Source organism: Hypanus sabinus, chromosome 5 (genome assembly GCF_030144855.1).
Source record: "Hypanus sabinus isolate sHypSab1 chromosome 5, sHypSab1.hap1, whole genome shotgun sequence".
Lineage (NCBI taxonomy): Eukaryota > Metazoa > Chordata > Chondrichthyes > Myliobatiformes > Dasyatidae > Hypanus > Hypanus sabinus.
The window spans coordinates 160,091,252-160,108,235 of record NC_082710.1 but is presented as its reverse complement, the minus strand read 5'-3'; the positions used below and the strand labels follow the sequence as shown (position 1 = coordinate 160,108,235).

The 16,984-nt window shown below is 43.2% G+C and overlaps 1 protein-coding gene across 1 annotated transcript in view; it reads left to right on the top strand.

Annotated features, from left to right (window-relative positions):
- The first annotated feature begins 2,430 nt into the window (after positions 1–2,430).
- LOC132394504 (uncharacterized) overlaps positions 2,431–16,984 on the top strand; it is a 64,719-nt gene continuing 50,165 nt past the window's right edge. The window contains exons 1-2 of the mRNA XM_059970755.1: positions 2,431–2,770; positions 6,210–6,329. Coding sequence (XP_059826738.1) covers positions 6,275–6,329 — 55 coding nt within the window. The 5' untranslated portion in view covers positions 2,431–2,770; positions 6,210–6,274. The remainder of the gene's footprint in view (positions 2,771–6,209; positions 6,330–16,984) is intronic.

Sequence of the window (16,984 nt, the reverse complement as noted above, 5' to 3'; positions counted from 1 at the left end):
CAGTAAGTCAGGCAGCATCTATGGAAAGGAATAAACAGTTGATGTTTTGGGCAGAGACCCTTCGTCAGGACCTAATGACTGAGGACCTAGCATCCTGATGAAGGGTCTCGGCCTGAAATGTTGACTGGTCACTCTTTTCTGTGGGGGAGGCAGTGTCAGTGTGTGTGTGTGTGTGTGTGTGTGTGTGTGTGTGTGTGTGTGTGTGTGTGTGTGTGTGTGTGTGTGTGTGTGTGTGTATGTTTTCTATTAATTTCCAACGTCTGCCGAATCCATTATCAAAAGTTCTCATCACCCAAGCAATGCAAATCATGTCACTGCTGCCATTGGAATAGCTTTACAATAGATTTAGATCCCACACCACCAGCTGCAGGAGCAGTTATTACACTCCAACCATAAGGGATTTGTTACCAATATTATCCTTTTGTAATTACACACTTTATCTTTGAATGGGCAGCTTTGTACATCCATCTTTGTCTGTAGTTTATGTAACACTTACCCAACAGGCTGGTATATGTCTAGGGGAATAAGGAGATCCAGCCACTCACCAACCCACCTCCCGTACACGCAGGTGCTGTGAGAATCGAGTTTTATGCCTCGCGCCCGCCAACAGTATCAAACCCACAACAAATACCGTTATGACATACACTTTAAAGAGTTTACTAAAATTAAAAGAGTAGTAAGCAATACAATATATATATATACAAGGAAAAAAACAAAAGGCGCCAATTTATCAAAGTTTAGTCTGTTTAGTGCACTCGTTGGAGCTCAATCAACGAACCATTCGACCCCTTGTCGCTTGCCTCCGACCTCCACGTCTTCGCCCCTAGGACCACACCCGGGGGTCTTCCGAGCAGTGCAGCGCACGTCCACCTTTTTCGACGTCTTCCTCCCGCACTCTCCTCCCACCAAAAAACCCACGAAAACCCCTCCCCCAAGTTCCCAACATTACAAGACACAATAACATTCCCCATTGATTAACAAATGAATACAATTACCATATCAGCCATTCACAAACCAAAGAGGCCATTTTGAGTAACATACACAGGACATTGTACATTTATTATTGATTCTTTTGTGTTTCTTTATATCTGCTTTGAATGCCTGCAAGAAAATAAATTACAGAGTAGTATTTGGTGACAGATACATATTTTGAGAATTGATTTACTTTGACTTTTCAACCTGGATTTCCTGCCAGTTACCAGAGGCGAATCCTCATGAAAAAAATTTCAGTGCAGTTGCCAAATCACAATCACTCCAATGGAAAGAATTTTTTACTTGCAGAGGGAACAGAAATCCGGCACTTAGCGCCCTGGTTGTGAATCGTAATTCCCAAGAATTTCACTTAATTTTAGTTGAAATGAAGTATAAAAGTACCTGAATTTAAGTCAGTTCAAATGAAAGGATGCTCAGTTGTGATCTGTTGGAATGCTGACAAACATGATAAACTTATCAAGATAAAATGATCCTATCTAACAACCTACGTTATCTTTCAGAAAAGTTACAAGCATCTCAATCTTCTCCTTTCCTCAAAATTTTTATTGGATTCCTTTAAAAGATTTTGCTTGAATCAGTTTAGTCATTGCTGACGTGATACAGTACATGATGTTTTCCCAGCCTGTGTCTGTATAGTAAGAAAAGTGATAAGAAACTATCACTTGTACTGTATCACGGTAGGTATTATACCTCCCCGCGGAAGCGCCTGTGGAGTGGGACGGGTGAGCGGACCAGGGAGTCATAGTTGAGAGAATGGTCGTTGCGGAAAGCAGAAGTGGGTTGAGAATTTGGGGGTGGGATCTCACGGAAACCGTTAGAAGTTGGGCTGAATGATGCAGAGGTTGGTGGGGTGAAAGATAAATCCAAGGGACTGGTCTGTCTCTGTTCTGCCCGCGGAGTGAGGATAGGAAGTGGATGAGCTGTGGCGAAGGGATTTGGCGACAGTGTTTTGTAGGGGAGGGGCGGACTAACCTTTCTACTTAGGGTAAAAGAGTCTCCAGAATATCGGTAGCGAGGATGGAACCGCCTCTGCTTGCTCCTGCGCAAGTATTGCCGGGCAGTTGTTATAACGCGCAGTCGGTGTGAACGGCATGAGAGTTATATTGTAAAATAAGCTTTTTTGACTAGATCCCCTAAATGGATTTGATTGAGTCTATCTCTAAAAATATTAATGTCAGAAATACTGCGCAGGTCTGGCGGCAGAAGGTTCCGCTCTCTTGTTGATCTTGGGTAGAGGGAGTACAGGTAGCAAATCTTACTGAACGAAGTGACTTATTTACATCCGACTATTTCCGCCAGGTTGCGCTCAGTCTCACAGTTTTGATAAATTGTTGTGGGCTACGTAACTGGGGGCGGGAGGTGATGGATGCTTTTAGCTCCATAATAGAGGTGTGGCGCAATCTGGGAAGAACCCAGTTGTGATTAGGTTACAAATAGGGCACGTGTCGACATTTGCAACAGTATATATAAAATTTAAGCGCAGCCTGGTGGAAATAGTGATAAGTATAAAAGCTCCTCTCAGTGTTCTGATCCACGGCGGGGCGCATCTCCGGATTTGCTGCCGCTGTGAGTACTAATAATATTCGCGTTGAACTGCTCATTTTGTATAGGGCCATGGAATCGGTCAGAGCTTCAGAATTGTTCCGGGGAGGGACTGCTTTGTAATTTTGGAAGGGCTGCACTCCGTTCAAAAGTCATTCCGAAAGTGATTTCGCTCTGGTTCTTGCAGAATCTCAGCAGCTGCAGTAAATCAGTCCGAAGGGTCCGCAAAGAAAAGGTAAACACAATTATTTCTTGCTGAAAGCTATCTTCCTTTTACGTTTTCAGTCCAGATGAAGTGTCTTGTCCGCCCCCCGCCTCCCGAAATGTCATCCTTCCAACCCTTCACAGATCCTGCCTGGCCCGCTAGTACCCCACCGCGTGCAAAAAAAACTGCAAACTTTAAGAATCTGACTTCTGCGTATCTTGACTGTGCGGGTGGGGTACTCGAATGTTATGCTGTACAGTCTGTGTCGTCTGAAACAACGTTATTGACAAGGTTAAACGAATGAACATTCGTTATTGACAAGGTTAAAATCATTAGAAATAAGCATTCCTGTTAAATCGAGTACAGCACAGGCTCCTCCGCCCACCTTGTGCTGACCGTGAAGTCTTCGTGTCCGCACATGCCCGCACAGTTTTTCCATACCCGACATATTCATGTATCTATCCACAAGCATCTTGTAATCCATCATGGTGTCTATATTGTACACAATCAGATATTAACTGTCAAAGACCTCCACTTCTTCCTGCTGCCATCGGGCAGGAGGTTCAGGAGCATTAGGTCCCACATCCCCGACTTCAGGAAGAGTTATTACCATTCAACCATCAGGCTCCGGAACCAGCCTGAATAACTTGACTCACCTCAACACTGAACTCATTCCACAGCCTTTGGACTTACTTTCAAGGACTCTACAACTCATTCTCAGCATTATTTATTTACAGTTTGCTACCTTTAGCTTAATGGTTGTTTTTCAGTCTTTGTGCACACTTTTTCATTGATTCTATTGTATTTCTTTGTTTGGCTATGGATGCTGGAAGGAAAATGAATCTCAGAGTATATAAGGTGACTATACATAGTCTGATAACAATTCTCTTTCCACTTTGAAGACTAACAGTCCAATAGGCAAATACTGTCCAAATAGTCTTCTCATTGAATATTCACTGAAGGTCCTATTATTCAGGATTCAGTCATACGTATTTACTTAAAATATCAGAGTAGATAAGTGGTAGTTGGGCAGGTACCTGCAAGTGAAAGTTCAGAAAGTTATGGGCCAAACACTGTCAAAGGGGACTAACTAGTTGGACTAAAGAGACTGTTTCAGCACTATATGACTCTATATTCTCAGTATTAAGCATAGAACATAGAGATCTACAGCACATTACAGGCCTTCAGACCACAATGTTGTGTTACCTACTCTAGAAACTGCCTAGAATTTCCCTAGTGCATAGCACTCTGTTTTTCCAAGCTCCATGTACCTACCTAAGAGGCTTCTAAAATCTCTATTGTATCAACTTCCACCCGGCAGTGCATTCCACGCACCCACCACTCTCTGTGTGAAAAACTTACCTCTGACATCCCCTCAGTTAGCCGTTTCAGCCCTACAAGAAAAGCCTCTAACTATCCACATGGTCATTGCCCCTCATCATCTCATAACCTCTATCAGATTACCTCTCATCCTCTGTCGCTCCAAGGAGAACTGGCCAAGAATGCTCAACCTATTCTCATAAGGTACTCACTCCAATCCAGGCAACATCCTTGTAAATCTCCTCTACACTCTCTCTACAGTATCCACATCCTTCCTGTAGTGAGGTGACCAGAAATGAACACAGTACTCCAAGTGGGGTCTGACCAAGGTCTTATATAGCTGTAACGTTACTTCATGGCTCTTGAACTCAGTCCCATGGTTGATGAATGCCAAAACACCATATGCCTTCTTAACAACACTGTCAACCTGCGCAGCAGTTTTGAGTGTCCGATGGACATGGACCCCAAGATCTCTCAGATCCTCCACACGATGAAGAGTCTTAACATTAATATTATATTCTGTCTTCAAATTTGACCTAACAAAATGGACTACTTCACACTTATCTGGTTGAAGTCCACCTACCACTTCTCCGTTCATTTCTTCAGCCTATCAATGTCCCGCTGTAATCTCTGACAATCCTCCAGACTATCCATAATACTGCCAGCCTTTGTGCCATCAGCAAACTTACTAGCCCACCCTTCTACTTCTTCATCCACTTCATTTATAAATATCACAAGGAGGAGGGCCACTGAACAGAACCCTGAAGAACACAGGAGGTCATCGACCTCCATGCAGATTACGAACCATCTACAACCACCCTTTGCTTTCTGTGGGTAAGCCAATTCTGGATCCACAAAGCGAGGTCTCCTTGGATCTCATGCCTCCTTACTTTCTGAAGGAGCATTGCATGGGGAACCTTATCAAATGCCTTACTGAAATCCATATACACAACACCCACTGCTCTACCTTCATCAATGTGTTTAGTTACATCCTCAAAGAATTCAGTCAGGCTCGTAGCACATGACCTATCCTTGACAAAGCCATGCTGACCATCCCTAATCAGATTATATCACTCCAAATGCTCCTAAATCCTGCCTCTCAGGATCTTCTCCAACAACTTGTTCTCCACAGAAGTTACACTTGCTGGTCTATAATTTCCTGGCTTATCTCTACTCCCTTTCTTGAACAAGGGAACAAAACTTGCAGCCCTCCAATCCTCCGGTACTTCTCCCGTCCCTATTGATGATCCAGTGCAGTTGTTGATGTAGCATAAGAATAGCCTCATGCTGAACTCGTCAATTGCATCCACTTTGCCTCCATCTTCCACCCTGTCCTCAAACTCACCTGGTCCATTTTGGACACTTCCTGTCCCTTTCTCGATCTCACTGTCTCCATCTCTGGAGGCAACTTATCCACCGATGTCCATTATAAACCAATGGACTCTCACAGCTACCTAGACTATACCTCATCCCACCCTGCTACTTGTAAAAATGCCATCCCTTTCTCTCAATTCCTCCGTCTCTGGTGCACCTGCTCTCAGGATGAGATTTTTCATTTTAGAACAAAGGAGATGTCCTTCTTTTTCAAAGGAAGGGGCTTCCCTTCGTCTACCATCTACACTGCCCTCAACCATATCCTTTCCATTTCATGCAGGTCTGCTCTTACCCCATTCTTCCACTACCCTACCAGAGATAGGGTTCCTCTTGACTTCACCTACCACCCTACCAGCCTCCTGTCTAGCACATAATTCTCCAAAACTCTGCCACCTCCAACTGGATCCCACAACCAAACACATCTTTCCATCCCCCCACTTTCTGCTGTCTGCAGGGATTGCTCCCTATGCGACTCCTTTGTCTATTCCTCCCTCCTGGCACTACAGCTGCCCGTACACCCCCTCCCTCACCACCAAACAGTCCTTCCAGCTGAGCTCACACTTTACCTGTGAGTATGTGCGATTATTAATAGCACGTACAGTTACATTCATATAGCTGGCTGTGCGATCTAGCTATGCAAATTTTGCTTGTCAAATTCCCTGCAGTACTGTGGTAGTGCTGCTTCCAGAGCACTTTTATTGGATGTTGCATACTTTAGAGATTCTGAGCTGAGAGATCTACTAAATACAAGCTTCTTTCACTCTTATCTCTCCAGATTTGTCGGTGCTTTATCTACGAAAACCTTGCAAAAAGAGGAGTGCTTGTCTGTGGCTGACAAGCATGTTTTATTTCATTCCTGTAACCATCTGGTTCATTTATGTTAATTCTTCACAAGGTAAGTTGTGGTTTTTAAGTGAATCTATCCAAATATCACTAAAATATTGATCTCTTCACCAGTTTACCACATTGTTTTTATGCGAAGTGGCAGGCATCTAGAGTGCTCTGTCTGAAGTGATGACAGTTTTTATAGAGGTATTTAGATTTGTTTGGAAAGGTGCACAAATGTGCACAGAATGGAGAGATATGGACCCTGTGCAGACTGAAAGGGTTAGGTTTCATTAGCATAATTAGTTAGAAAAACATTGTGGGTCTGTTTCAGTGCTGTTTTGCTGTATGTTAACCATACAATTTTGAAAAGTTTCAAGCTTTAAGCAGCTTGCAATTGATTTAGAGAAGAACAGGCTGGGAAGGCCTGCATAGCATAAGTGCTGTTGAGGCAGTGGTGTGAGTCATCAATATGCTCTTGTGGGCTGTAAACATTGTCGCTGCACTATAACAGCAGAGGATATTCATGGGACTTATGAGGAGCATTACTGTTTGTGAACTATTGTACACAATAGTGATAACCAGCCCAACACATCACTGGCACCTGCCTTCCTGCTATCATACTAAAAGTTGCTGGAAAAAGGCCATGAAGGATCCCACCCACCCTCTTTATGAACTTGAGGGGGGGGGGCATTGTCCCACTCCCATCAGGGAAGAGGCTGCACAGCATCCACACCAGGACAAGTAGACTCAAAGTCAGTCACCTACTGCAAGCCAACGAGCTGATCAGGACTTGCACCCATTAACCCAGCCCACCTACCACCTAACATCACTTTATGTAAACACAATCAGTCTGTGTGAAGACAGTTACTTGTACATTGTGGTTTATAAGATTTCTTTTATATTCATACTTATTTTATTGTGGTTTTCTTGGATTAATTATTTTAATGCTGCGTCAGATGCAGACTTCTCCTTGCACTTGTACACTAAAGAATGACAATAAACAAACTTTGTAAGTACAAGCTTGTTCATGGTTTAAGACCCCAAGGAATAAGCATTGATTCCTTCCATCGGTGATCAGCTCAGAAAGCCCCTGCAGCCTTGAAAGTGCAAGGTGACGGTGGGGCACTGTGTGATTATAGGCAGTGGAGATGGATTGTGAGAATGGGAGGTGAGTTTCAGTTTGACACTGCCTTGAGTATTTGATGGACAGGGAGATGGATAGCATTGGAATAGATCCTTAGGGCAATTGAGTTCCTGCTGTCCATCAGCCACCAATTTACATTAATGCTATGTCAGCCCCATTTTGTAACGTCCTCTCGCCACTTGCATTAAGGTCTCCCTAGTGCATCACACACTTGGGGCAGTTTACCTCCTACTGAACATCTATGTAATACGGGAGGGAACCAGAGCTGATGCTCGCTGCAGCTTCTGCGTGGGAGGAAGGGTGGATGGTGCTGTGGGTTCTCGCTTTCTTTATTTCTGACATTAATCCTTTGATTCAGATAAACAGAAGGAGTTATTATGAAACTATGAGATTGCTTTGTGCTTTTAAGACTGAACTGTCGAAGTTCAAAGTAAATTTATTATCAAAGCATGTATATGCCATTACATACAGACCTGAGATTCATTTTCTTGTGGGCATACTCAATAAATCCATTGAATATTAACCATAATAGAATCACTGAAAGACCTCACCAACTTGGGTGTTCACCCAGTGTGCAGAAGACAAGCTGCACAAATACAAAGAGTAAGAAATATTAATAATAAATAAATAAGAAACAAATATTGAGAACATGAAATGGAGGGTCCTTGAAAGTGAGTCCATAGGTTGTGGGGGCATTTCAGTGATGAGGCAAGTTATGCTGAGTGAAGATATCCCCTTTGGTTCAAGAGCTCGATGGTTGAGGGTTTCCTGAACCGGTGGTGTGAGCTCTGAGGCCCCTGTACCTTTGTCCTGATGGCAGCAGCAAGTAGACAGCGTGTCCTGGGTTGTTGGGGGTCCCTGATGATGAATACTGCTTCCCTGTGAGAGTGTTTCATGTCGATATGTTCAATGGTGGGGAGGGCTTTCCCTGTGTTGGACTGGGTCATATCCACTACTAGTCAGGACCTAACAAGACATTATGATTGCAGTACAAAACGGGTGTTAAATTTTGTGTTGGTGCCCCTGCTGCAATGTGTTACTCAGGTCTCCGACCTCACCCAGGCAAGTCTTGCAGCGAGTGCAGAAGGGACTTTCCAGAATATCTCCAGCATTCAGGTATCTTTGAATGTGAAAAGAAGAGAAAATATGTAAATTTAAGTAAATAAACAGGCAGATAATAAATGAACAAGTGAGCAAGCAAATGAGAAATAAATGGGCAAATAAATAGGCAGATAGATAGATAAATAATACTGAAAACATGAGCTATACAGTCCTTGTCAGAGTGCAGGTTGTGGAATCAGTTCAGAGTTGAAGTGAATGAAGTTATCTACATTAGTTCAGCCACCTGATGATTATAGGGTAAAAACTGTTCCTAAAACTGGTGATGTGACACCTAAGGCTCCTGTACCTCCTGCCTGACGCTAGTATTGAAAAGAGTGCGTGACCTGAATGGGGGGGGGGGGTGGAGAGGTCACCTCACCTCGGAAGCTCTGACCAGTTTATAGGGAGGTCAGGATCTGTACCATTGAAATTAGAATAAAACTTAATCGATCTACTCCCTGTACAAATAAGAACTAAGAAACGCAAATAATAACAAAAATGGCAACAAACGTGTGATTCCAAGGCTGAGGTCTGTAGTAGATGACCCTGCATTGAGCTAGAGGAAATGTCTAGCTGTGGGGGATAACCCCTCCTACTTGTGAGTTGAGGGCCCCCATTGCAGTATTCATAATAGTGAACAAATCCATTACACAGAAAAGTTTTCCTTGTGTACTCCTCTATATATATATATATATATATATATATATATATCTACACACACACACAAATATATATATACATACACATATATGCACACACACACACACACACACACACACACACACACACACACACACACACGTGTGTGTATATATATATATATATATACTCTCATTTTGGTGGGGAAAAAGGAGTCAGTGAGCGAATAAAGAATAACAACTAAGTAATATAAAATCCACATTATAATAAGTATTTCTCGAGATAGTTATATCACCGAGTACTTTTGCTTCCATTGGCTTCTCAACATTTTTAAAGTTAGCCAAACCTTATGACTCTTCTGAAGGGGGTGAGGACTGTCTGTAGGAAATCTTCCTGATATATTTCTCTTGGCCTCCTCCCGTCTCCTGCCTTCTCATTTCTTGTACTATTTCCCAAGCGGAGCAGGATAATACCTCAGCCAGGCTTTCCTCTGTTTTGGTCATGCTGATGGGAAACCCTCTGGCCTTCATGTCTGTAGTCGCCTCTTCCACTGTCTGGTACAACCATGTCCCGTTGTCATAAAACACTCGAAGTTTAGCATGGTATGGAGTTTGAAATCTAATCTTATTTTGCTTTGGTACTCGCTTTACTTCAGAGTATTCTTTGCATTTCTGCAGAACCGCAGGGGGGTAATCTTGGTCGAAATATATTAATTTATGGTCGAAAAACACCTTCTTCTTACACCAGGCCCTTTGTAGAATCTCCGCCTTGGTGCTGTACCGAAGGAATTTAATTATTATTGATCGTGGCTTTCTATCCTGGGTAGGTTTCGGGACTAACGCGCGGTGGGCTCTTTCGACTTCCAGCTTCATAGCTGGGGGAAACTCCAGCGCGTCCCGCAGTAACTTTCCGACAAACTCCGTGATAGACGAGCCCTCCGCTCCTTCAGGAACGTTGTAGATTCTGATATTTTTCTGCTGTGATCTTCCCTCCAGGTCAAGCAGTTTACCTTCTTGGTGATTTAATAGTTTTATTGTCTTGCTCAGTATCCATTCCACGTTTTGAACGTGACCTTCCACCTTCTCAATTCGAGTCTCTGCCACCGCTATTTTTTGATTGACGCTGGCGAGCACTGACTTAATATCGCGGAGCTGCTGCTTTATATCTTTCTGGACCTCCATTATATCTTTCAGGATTTTGAGGATATTCGCCGCTTCACCTGAACGAGGCCTGGCGTCCTCCTCGCTAGCATGCATTCGGGTAGGAGAGCTGCCCGCTGCTCTCCTCTCGGACACAGGCTCCGCAGTGTTGCTTTTTTTATTTCCATTCTTTTTCCCCATTCTTGCCCCTCCTTTCAGTTCAAATATTTTTGAAAAATATTATATTTGATGGGTTAACTGGGCTTAATACGTGTTTTTCCTGAGGACCTAGTGACTTAAGTTGCCATTCTTGACGATGACGTCACCGGACTTCGTCATAACTGGTTTTAAGTCCAACCTGCGCGTGAATGACAGTGATGCTTCCCTTCCTGATGGGCTGAATGCCCGACTTAGAATATATTGAATGATGTGACATTGTGGAAGGCTTCCTTTCCTATTGAGGAACAGCTACCCTGTCTGGCTGCAGCCAAGTTAAGAAGGACCTTAGCCAGGGTAAACCCACACAAAGTTGCAGAGTAGACGAAAAAGTACTTGGCCAGGTGGTAAGGGACTCTGTGGATCCGCTAACAGAGATCTTAACAGACATCTTTAATAGCTCTCTGAAGCAGTCCACTGACCTTGTTGGCTTCAGGGCAGCCACCATCATTCCGGTGCCCAAGAGAGCAACGGTACCTGGGCTAAACGATTACTGCCCATTGGCACTGACTTCAACAATCATGAAGTGCTTCAAGTGGCTGGTAATTGATCATACAAAATGCCACCTTCCAGCTACACTGGACCCTTTCCAGCTCAGCCACTGCTCAAACTGGTGGATCCCATAGACTAGCACCCCACCCCCTCACTCTTTTTCTGTCCCATCTACATAATGATGCCTCATACACCAGGATGCTGTTCATCGACTTCAGCTTGGCATTTATCACCATCATCCCTCTGGTTCTAGTGGGTAAACAGTCTTCGTTGGCACTCAACAGCCCTCTCTGTAATTGGAACTTGGACTTCTTGATGGAAAGAACCCGGTCGGTCCAAATTAACAGCAGCATCTCAAGCTTCATCACGTTGAGCACTGGTGCTCCCCAGGGCTGTGTGCTCACCCTGCTGACTCATGACTGCTCTGCCAGATCCAGCTCAAACCACATCATCAACTTCACTGACGATACAACAGCGGTTGGCCTCATCAACAACAATGATGAATCTGCATACAGAGAGGAGATTGAGAGGCGTGGCAGTTGGTGTGGGAACAACAATCTGAGTCTCACCATGGTCAAGAAGAAAAGAGAAGTGCGTGGACTTCAGGAAGGCATGACCTGACCACACTCCGTTGCACATCAATACGCTCTGCTATTGAGAGAGTGAACGATGAGTCAGCATACAGAGAGGAGGTGCAGAGGCTAATGGACTGGTGCAGAGACAACAGCCTGTCTCTGAATGTGACCAAACCAAAAGAGATGGCTGTTGACTTCAGGAGGGCACGGAGCGACCACTCCCTGCTGAACATTGATGACTCCTCGGTAGAGATCATTAAGAGCACCAAATTTTTTGGTGTTCACCTGGTAGAGAATATCACCTGATCCCTCAACACCAGTTCCATAGCAAAGAAAGCCCAGCAGTGTCTCTACTTTCTGCGAAGGCTGAGGAAAGTCCATCTCCCACCCCCATCCTCACCACATTCTACAGGGGTTGTATTGAGAGCATCCTGAGCAGCTGCTTCACTGCCTGGTTTGGAAATTGCACCATCTCGGATCGCAAGACCCTGCAGTGGATAGTGAGGTCAGCTGAGAAGATCATCGAGGTCTCTTTTCCCACCATTACGAACAGTTACACTACACGCTGCATGCGCAAAGCAAACAGCATTATGAAGGACCACACTCACCCCTCATACAAACTCTTCTCCCTCCTGCCATCTGACAAAAGGCACCAAAGCATTTGGGCTCTCACAACCAGACTATGTAACAGTTTCTTCCTCCAAGCCATCGGACTCCTCAGTACCTGAGTCTGGACTGACACCAATCTACTGCCCTCTACTGTGCCTATTGTCTTTATTATACTATCTGCACTGTTTTGTGCACTTCATGCAGTCCTGTGTAGGTCTGTAGTCTAGTGCAGTTTTTGTGTTGTTTTATGTAGTTCACTGTAGTCTTTCTGTTGTTTCATGTAGCACCATGGTCCTGAAGAAAGTCGTCTCATTTTTACTGTGTACTGTACCAGCAATTATGGTCAAAATGACAATAAAAAGTGAGTTGACATGACTTGACTTGAAGAGCACAGAGTTCCTTGGTTTGCACACAATGGATGTTCTAACCACAATACATGGTGTGCATACAATGGACAATCTAACCACCAGTGACCCACAATATTTCTTGGCTAGTCAAAAAAGCAGAGCAGTGTCTGCACTTCCTGAGGAGACAGAGGCATGCCAGACTCTCCACCCCCAATCCAACAACTTCCTACAGGAGCACCATCGAGAGTGTCCTGTCTGGCTGTAGATGGCAAGACCATACAGAGGATCGTTTAACCCGCCGCAAGGGGCTCTGGGGTCTCCTTCATCCTTATTGGTGACATTTACCAGAAGTATAACAGATGAAGGGCCCAAAGCATTGTTGAGGATTCCCCACTACCCATCCCACAACTTCTTTGACCCATTACCATCAAGAAGGAGGTACTGCAGCATCAGGACTCGGAATGCCAGACCGTGAATCAGCTTCTCCCCTCAGACCATGGAACTAATGAATACCCAGCCACCAGCAAGGTCTCTTTACTGGGACAGCAGGCAGTTTACTTGCTTGCTCATCCACGGTGCATGCATTTTAGAAGTGTGTTTTGTTATCCTGCAGTATTGTGGTAGCTCTGCTTTCCGAGTACTTTCATTGTATGTTACATATTTTACACTTGTGTACTGGAATTGGCATCAAACCATCTTAAATAATGCCCGACAGACACCAAAAACAGGGAAATGAAACAAATAGATTCCTCCAAAGTGCTATTGTAATAAGTTATATTTGTATAGTTTACTGTAATTTGCAAGTGTGCCTATTAATCTACGATCTGCCACCTAATGACGATGCTAAGGAAAATCCCATGACACTACTTTTACACCATCAGTGCAGCCAGACTCTGCTCACCTTCCTCTCCTATCAGTTTCTACCACTACCTCCACCTCTCACCTCCCAGTCCCCGTTGTTATCTCCACTCCGTCTGCTTCACCTATTGCCTGTCAGCTCTTGCCCTTCTCCTTCCACTTTATACTGACCATCTACCCTCTACTCCCTCTGTCCAGGTGAAGGTTTTTGACACGAAACATTGAGTGTACATGCCCCCTCCACAGGTGCTGCCTCATCATAGAACCATAGAACATGACAGCACAGAAACAGGATTTTTGGTCCTTCTTGGCTATGCTGAACCATTTTTATGCCTAGTCCCACTGACCTGCACTTGGGCCATATTCCTCCAAATGGCTCGCATCCATATACCTGTCCAAGTTTTTGTTAAATGTCAAAAGTGAGCCCGCATTTACCACTTCATCTGGCAGCTCATTCCACACTCCCACAACTTTCTGCGTGAAGAAGCTCCCGCTAATGTTCCCTTTAAACTTTTCCCCCTTCACCCATAACCTCTGTTTTCTTTTCTCCCCCTTGCCTCAGTAAAAAAAGCCTGCTTGCATTCACTCTATCTATACCCATCATAATTTTATACACCTCTATCAAATCACCCCTCATTCTCCTACACTCCAGGGAATAATGTCCTAACCTATTCAACCATTCTCTGTAACTCAGTTTCTCAAGTCCCGGCAACATCCTTGTAAACCTTCTCTGCACTCTTTCAACCTTATTAATATCCTTCCTGTAATTAGGTGACCAAAACTGCACACAATACTCCAAATTCGGTCTTACCAATGTCTTATACAAACTCACCATTACATTCTAACTCTTGTACTCAATACTTTGATTTATAAAGGCCAATGTACCAAAAGCTCTCTTTATGACCCTATCTACTTGTGATGCCACTTTTAGGAAATTATGTATCTGTACTCCCAGATCCCTCTGTTCTACTGCACTCCTCAGTGTCTTACAATATACCTTGTATGTTCTACCTTGGTTTGACATTCCGAAGTGCAATACCTCACACTTGTCCGTATCAAACTCCATCTGCCATTTTTCAGCCCATTCCTCCAACTGGTCCAAATCCCTCTGCAAGCTTTGAAAACCTTCCTCACTGTCCACTACACCTCCAATCTTTGTATCATCAGCAAATTTGCTGATCCAATTTGCCACATTATCATCCAAATCATTGATATAGATGACAAATAACAATGAATCCAGCACTGATCCCTGTGGCACACCACCAGTCACAGGCCTCCACTCAGAGTAGCAATCCTCCACTACCACTCTCTTCCATTGAGCCAATGTCTAATCCAATTTACTACCTCTCCATGTATACCTAGTGTCTGAATCTTCCTAACTAACCTGCCATGCGGGACTTTGTCAAAGGCCTTACTGAAGTCCATGTAGACAACATCCACTGCCTTCCATTCATCCACTTTCTTGGTAACTTCCTCGAAGAACTCTAATAGACTGGTTAAAAATGACCTACCATGCACAAAGCCATGCTGACTGTTTCTAATAAGTCCCTGTCTATCCAAATACTTGTTGTTCCTATCTCTTAGTATTCCTTCCAATAATTTACTTGCTACCGATGTCAAACTTACCGGCCTATAATTTCCCAGCTTTCTTTTTGAGCCTTTTTTAAACAACAGAACTACATGAGCTATCCTCCAATCCTCTGGCACCTGACCCGTAGATATCGACATTTTAAATATTTCTGCCAGGACCCCTGCAATTTCAACACTAGTCTCCCTCAAGGTACGAGAGAATGTCCTGTCAGGTCCTGGGGATTTATCTATTCTGATATTCCTCAAGACAGCAAGCACCTCCTCCTCTTTAATCTTTCTTTCTTTCTGTTTCAATCTTTTTATTATTGTTATTAATATCAACAAAATACAATTGATACATAGATAATGGGATTACAAACATACACATTTCAACTACACATGAAAGAATACATAAGCAATGATTGCAGTATAAATGAGTATTCCCAAATCATGGACAATACAATATATAAATAAACAAGGCAAATCTAGGTATATCATAATATATAATAAAAAAAACAGAAAAAAGAAAAAGAAAAAAAATTATGCACAAAAACTAACTCTTTAATCTGTAAAGAGGAGGAAGTTCTATGACCTCCCTACTTTTTGCCTTGTTTCCATGGACTCCATTCCAGTGTCCTTAGTAAGTACAGATGCAAAAAACCCATTTAATATCTCTCCCATTTCTTCTGGTTCCATACATAGCCGACCACTCTGATCTTCAAGAGGACCAATTTTATCCCTTACTATCCTTTTGCTCTTAACATACCTGTAGAAGCTCTTAGGATTATCCTTCACCCTGACTGCCAAAGCAACCTCATGTCTTCTTTTAGCCCTCCTGATTTCTTTCTTAAGTATTTTCTTACTCTTTTTATACTCCTCAAGCATCTTATTTCCTCCCTGTTGCCTATACGTGTTATATATCTCTCTCCTCCTCTTTATCAGAGTTCCAATATCCCTCGAGAACCAAGGTTCCTTATTCTTGTTCCTTTTGCCTTTAAACCTGACAGAAACATACAAACTCTGCACTCTCAAAATTTCTCCTTTGAAGGCCTCCAACTTACCAATCACATCCTTGCCAGAGAACAACCTGTCCCAATCTACGCTTTTTAGATCCTTTCTCATTTCTTCAAATTTGGCCTTTTTTCCAGTTTAGAACTTCAGACAGACTGTAATGGAGTAGGTTGCAGTAGCTACGTGCTCCAAAATTATTTGCTTACTTTGCTGTTTAAACCTATCTCAGTGAGAGCACCATGAGTAGAAAACACTCTAGAAAAGAGGTTACTTTAGAGACTTTGGCTGAAATGTCTCAACAACTGTCAGAGAGACTCGAAAAATTGGATAAACTGGATGACTTGGAATCCAAGTTTGACTTGTTACAGAATTCCTTCGGCCTGGTTAAATCTGAACTGAAAACGCTTAATCGGAAACTTGGAAGTATACAGCAGATTGTGAATGACCATGAAATTCATATTAAGCTACACGAAGAATATCTGCCGGTATTGCAGAAGGATATCAAAGGTTTCAAGAAAATTTTTGAGGAACAACTTAAAAAATACGACGCGTTACTGAAGAAACTGTCAGATTTGGAGACCAGGAACCGAAGGTGCAATATCAGAATCCTTGGGCTTCCTGAAAAACTGGAGTGTAATCAACCTATCGATTTTTGTGCTCAAATGCTGAAAGATTTATTCCCTGATATACTATTGGAACTACCAAAATCTGAGCGCGTTCACCGAGTTACCCTGCCTAATTGGGATCCTGCCAAACCTCGCTCTATTATCATTCGCTTTTATGACTATCAGATTAAAGAACAGATCCCTCATGAATCAAGAAAGAAACGCATATTAGAATTTTGTGATCAACAGTTTCAGATCGTTCAAGATTATCCACTGGAAGTTTTAAGAGCTCGACAGGCTTTTCAAGAGGTCACGTCTTATCTTTTTAAGCTTGGCTGTTGCCTTTCTCTCGGAGATCAGTGTAAACTCAAGGTTACTACTTCTGATAATAAGGTTTCTTGGTTTACGAAGCCTGAA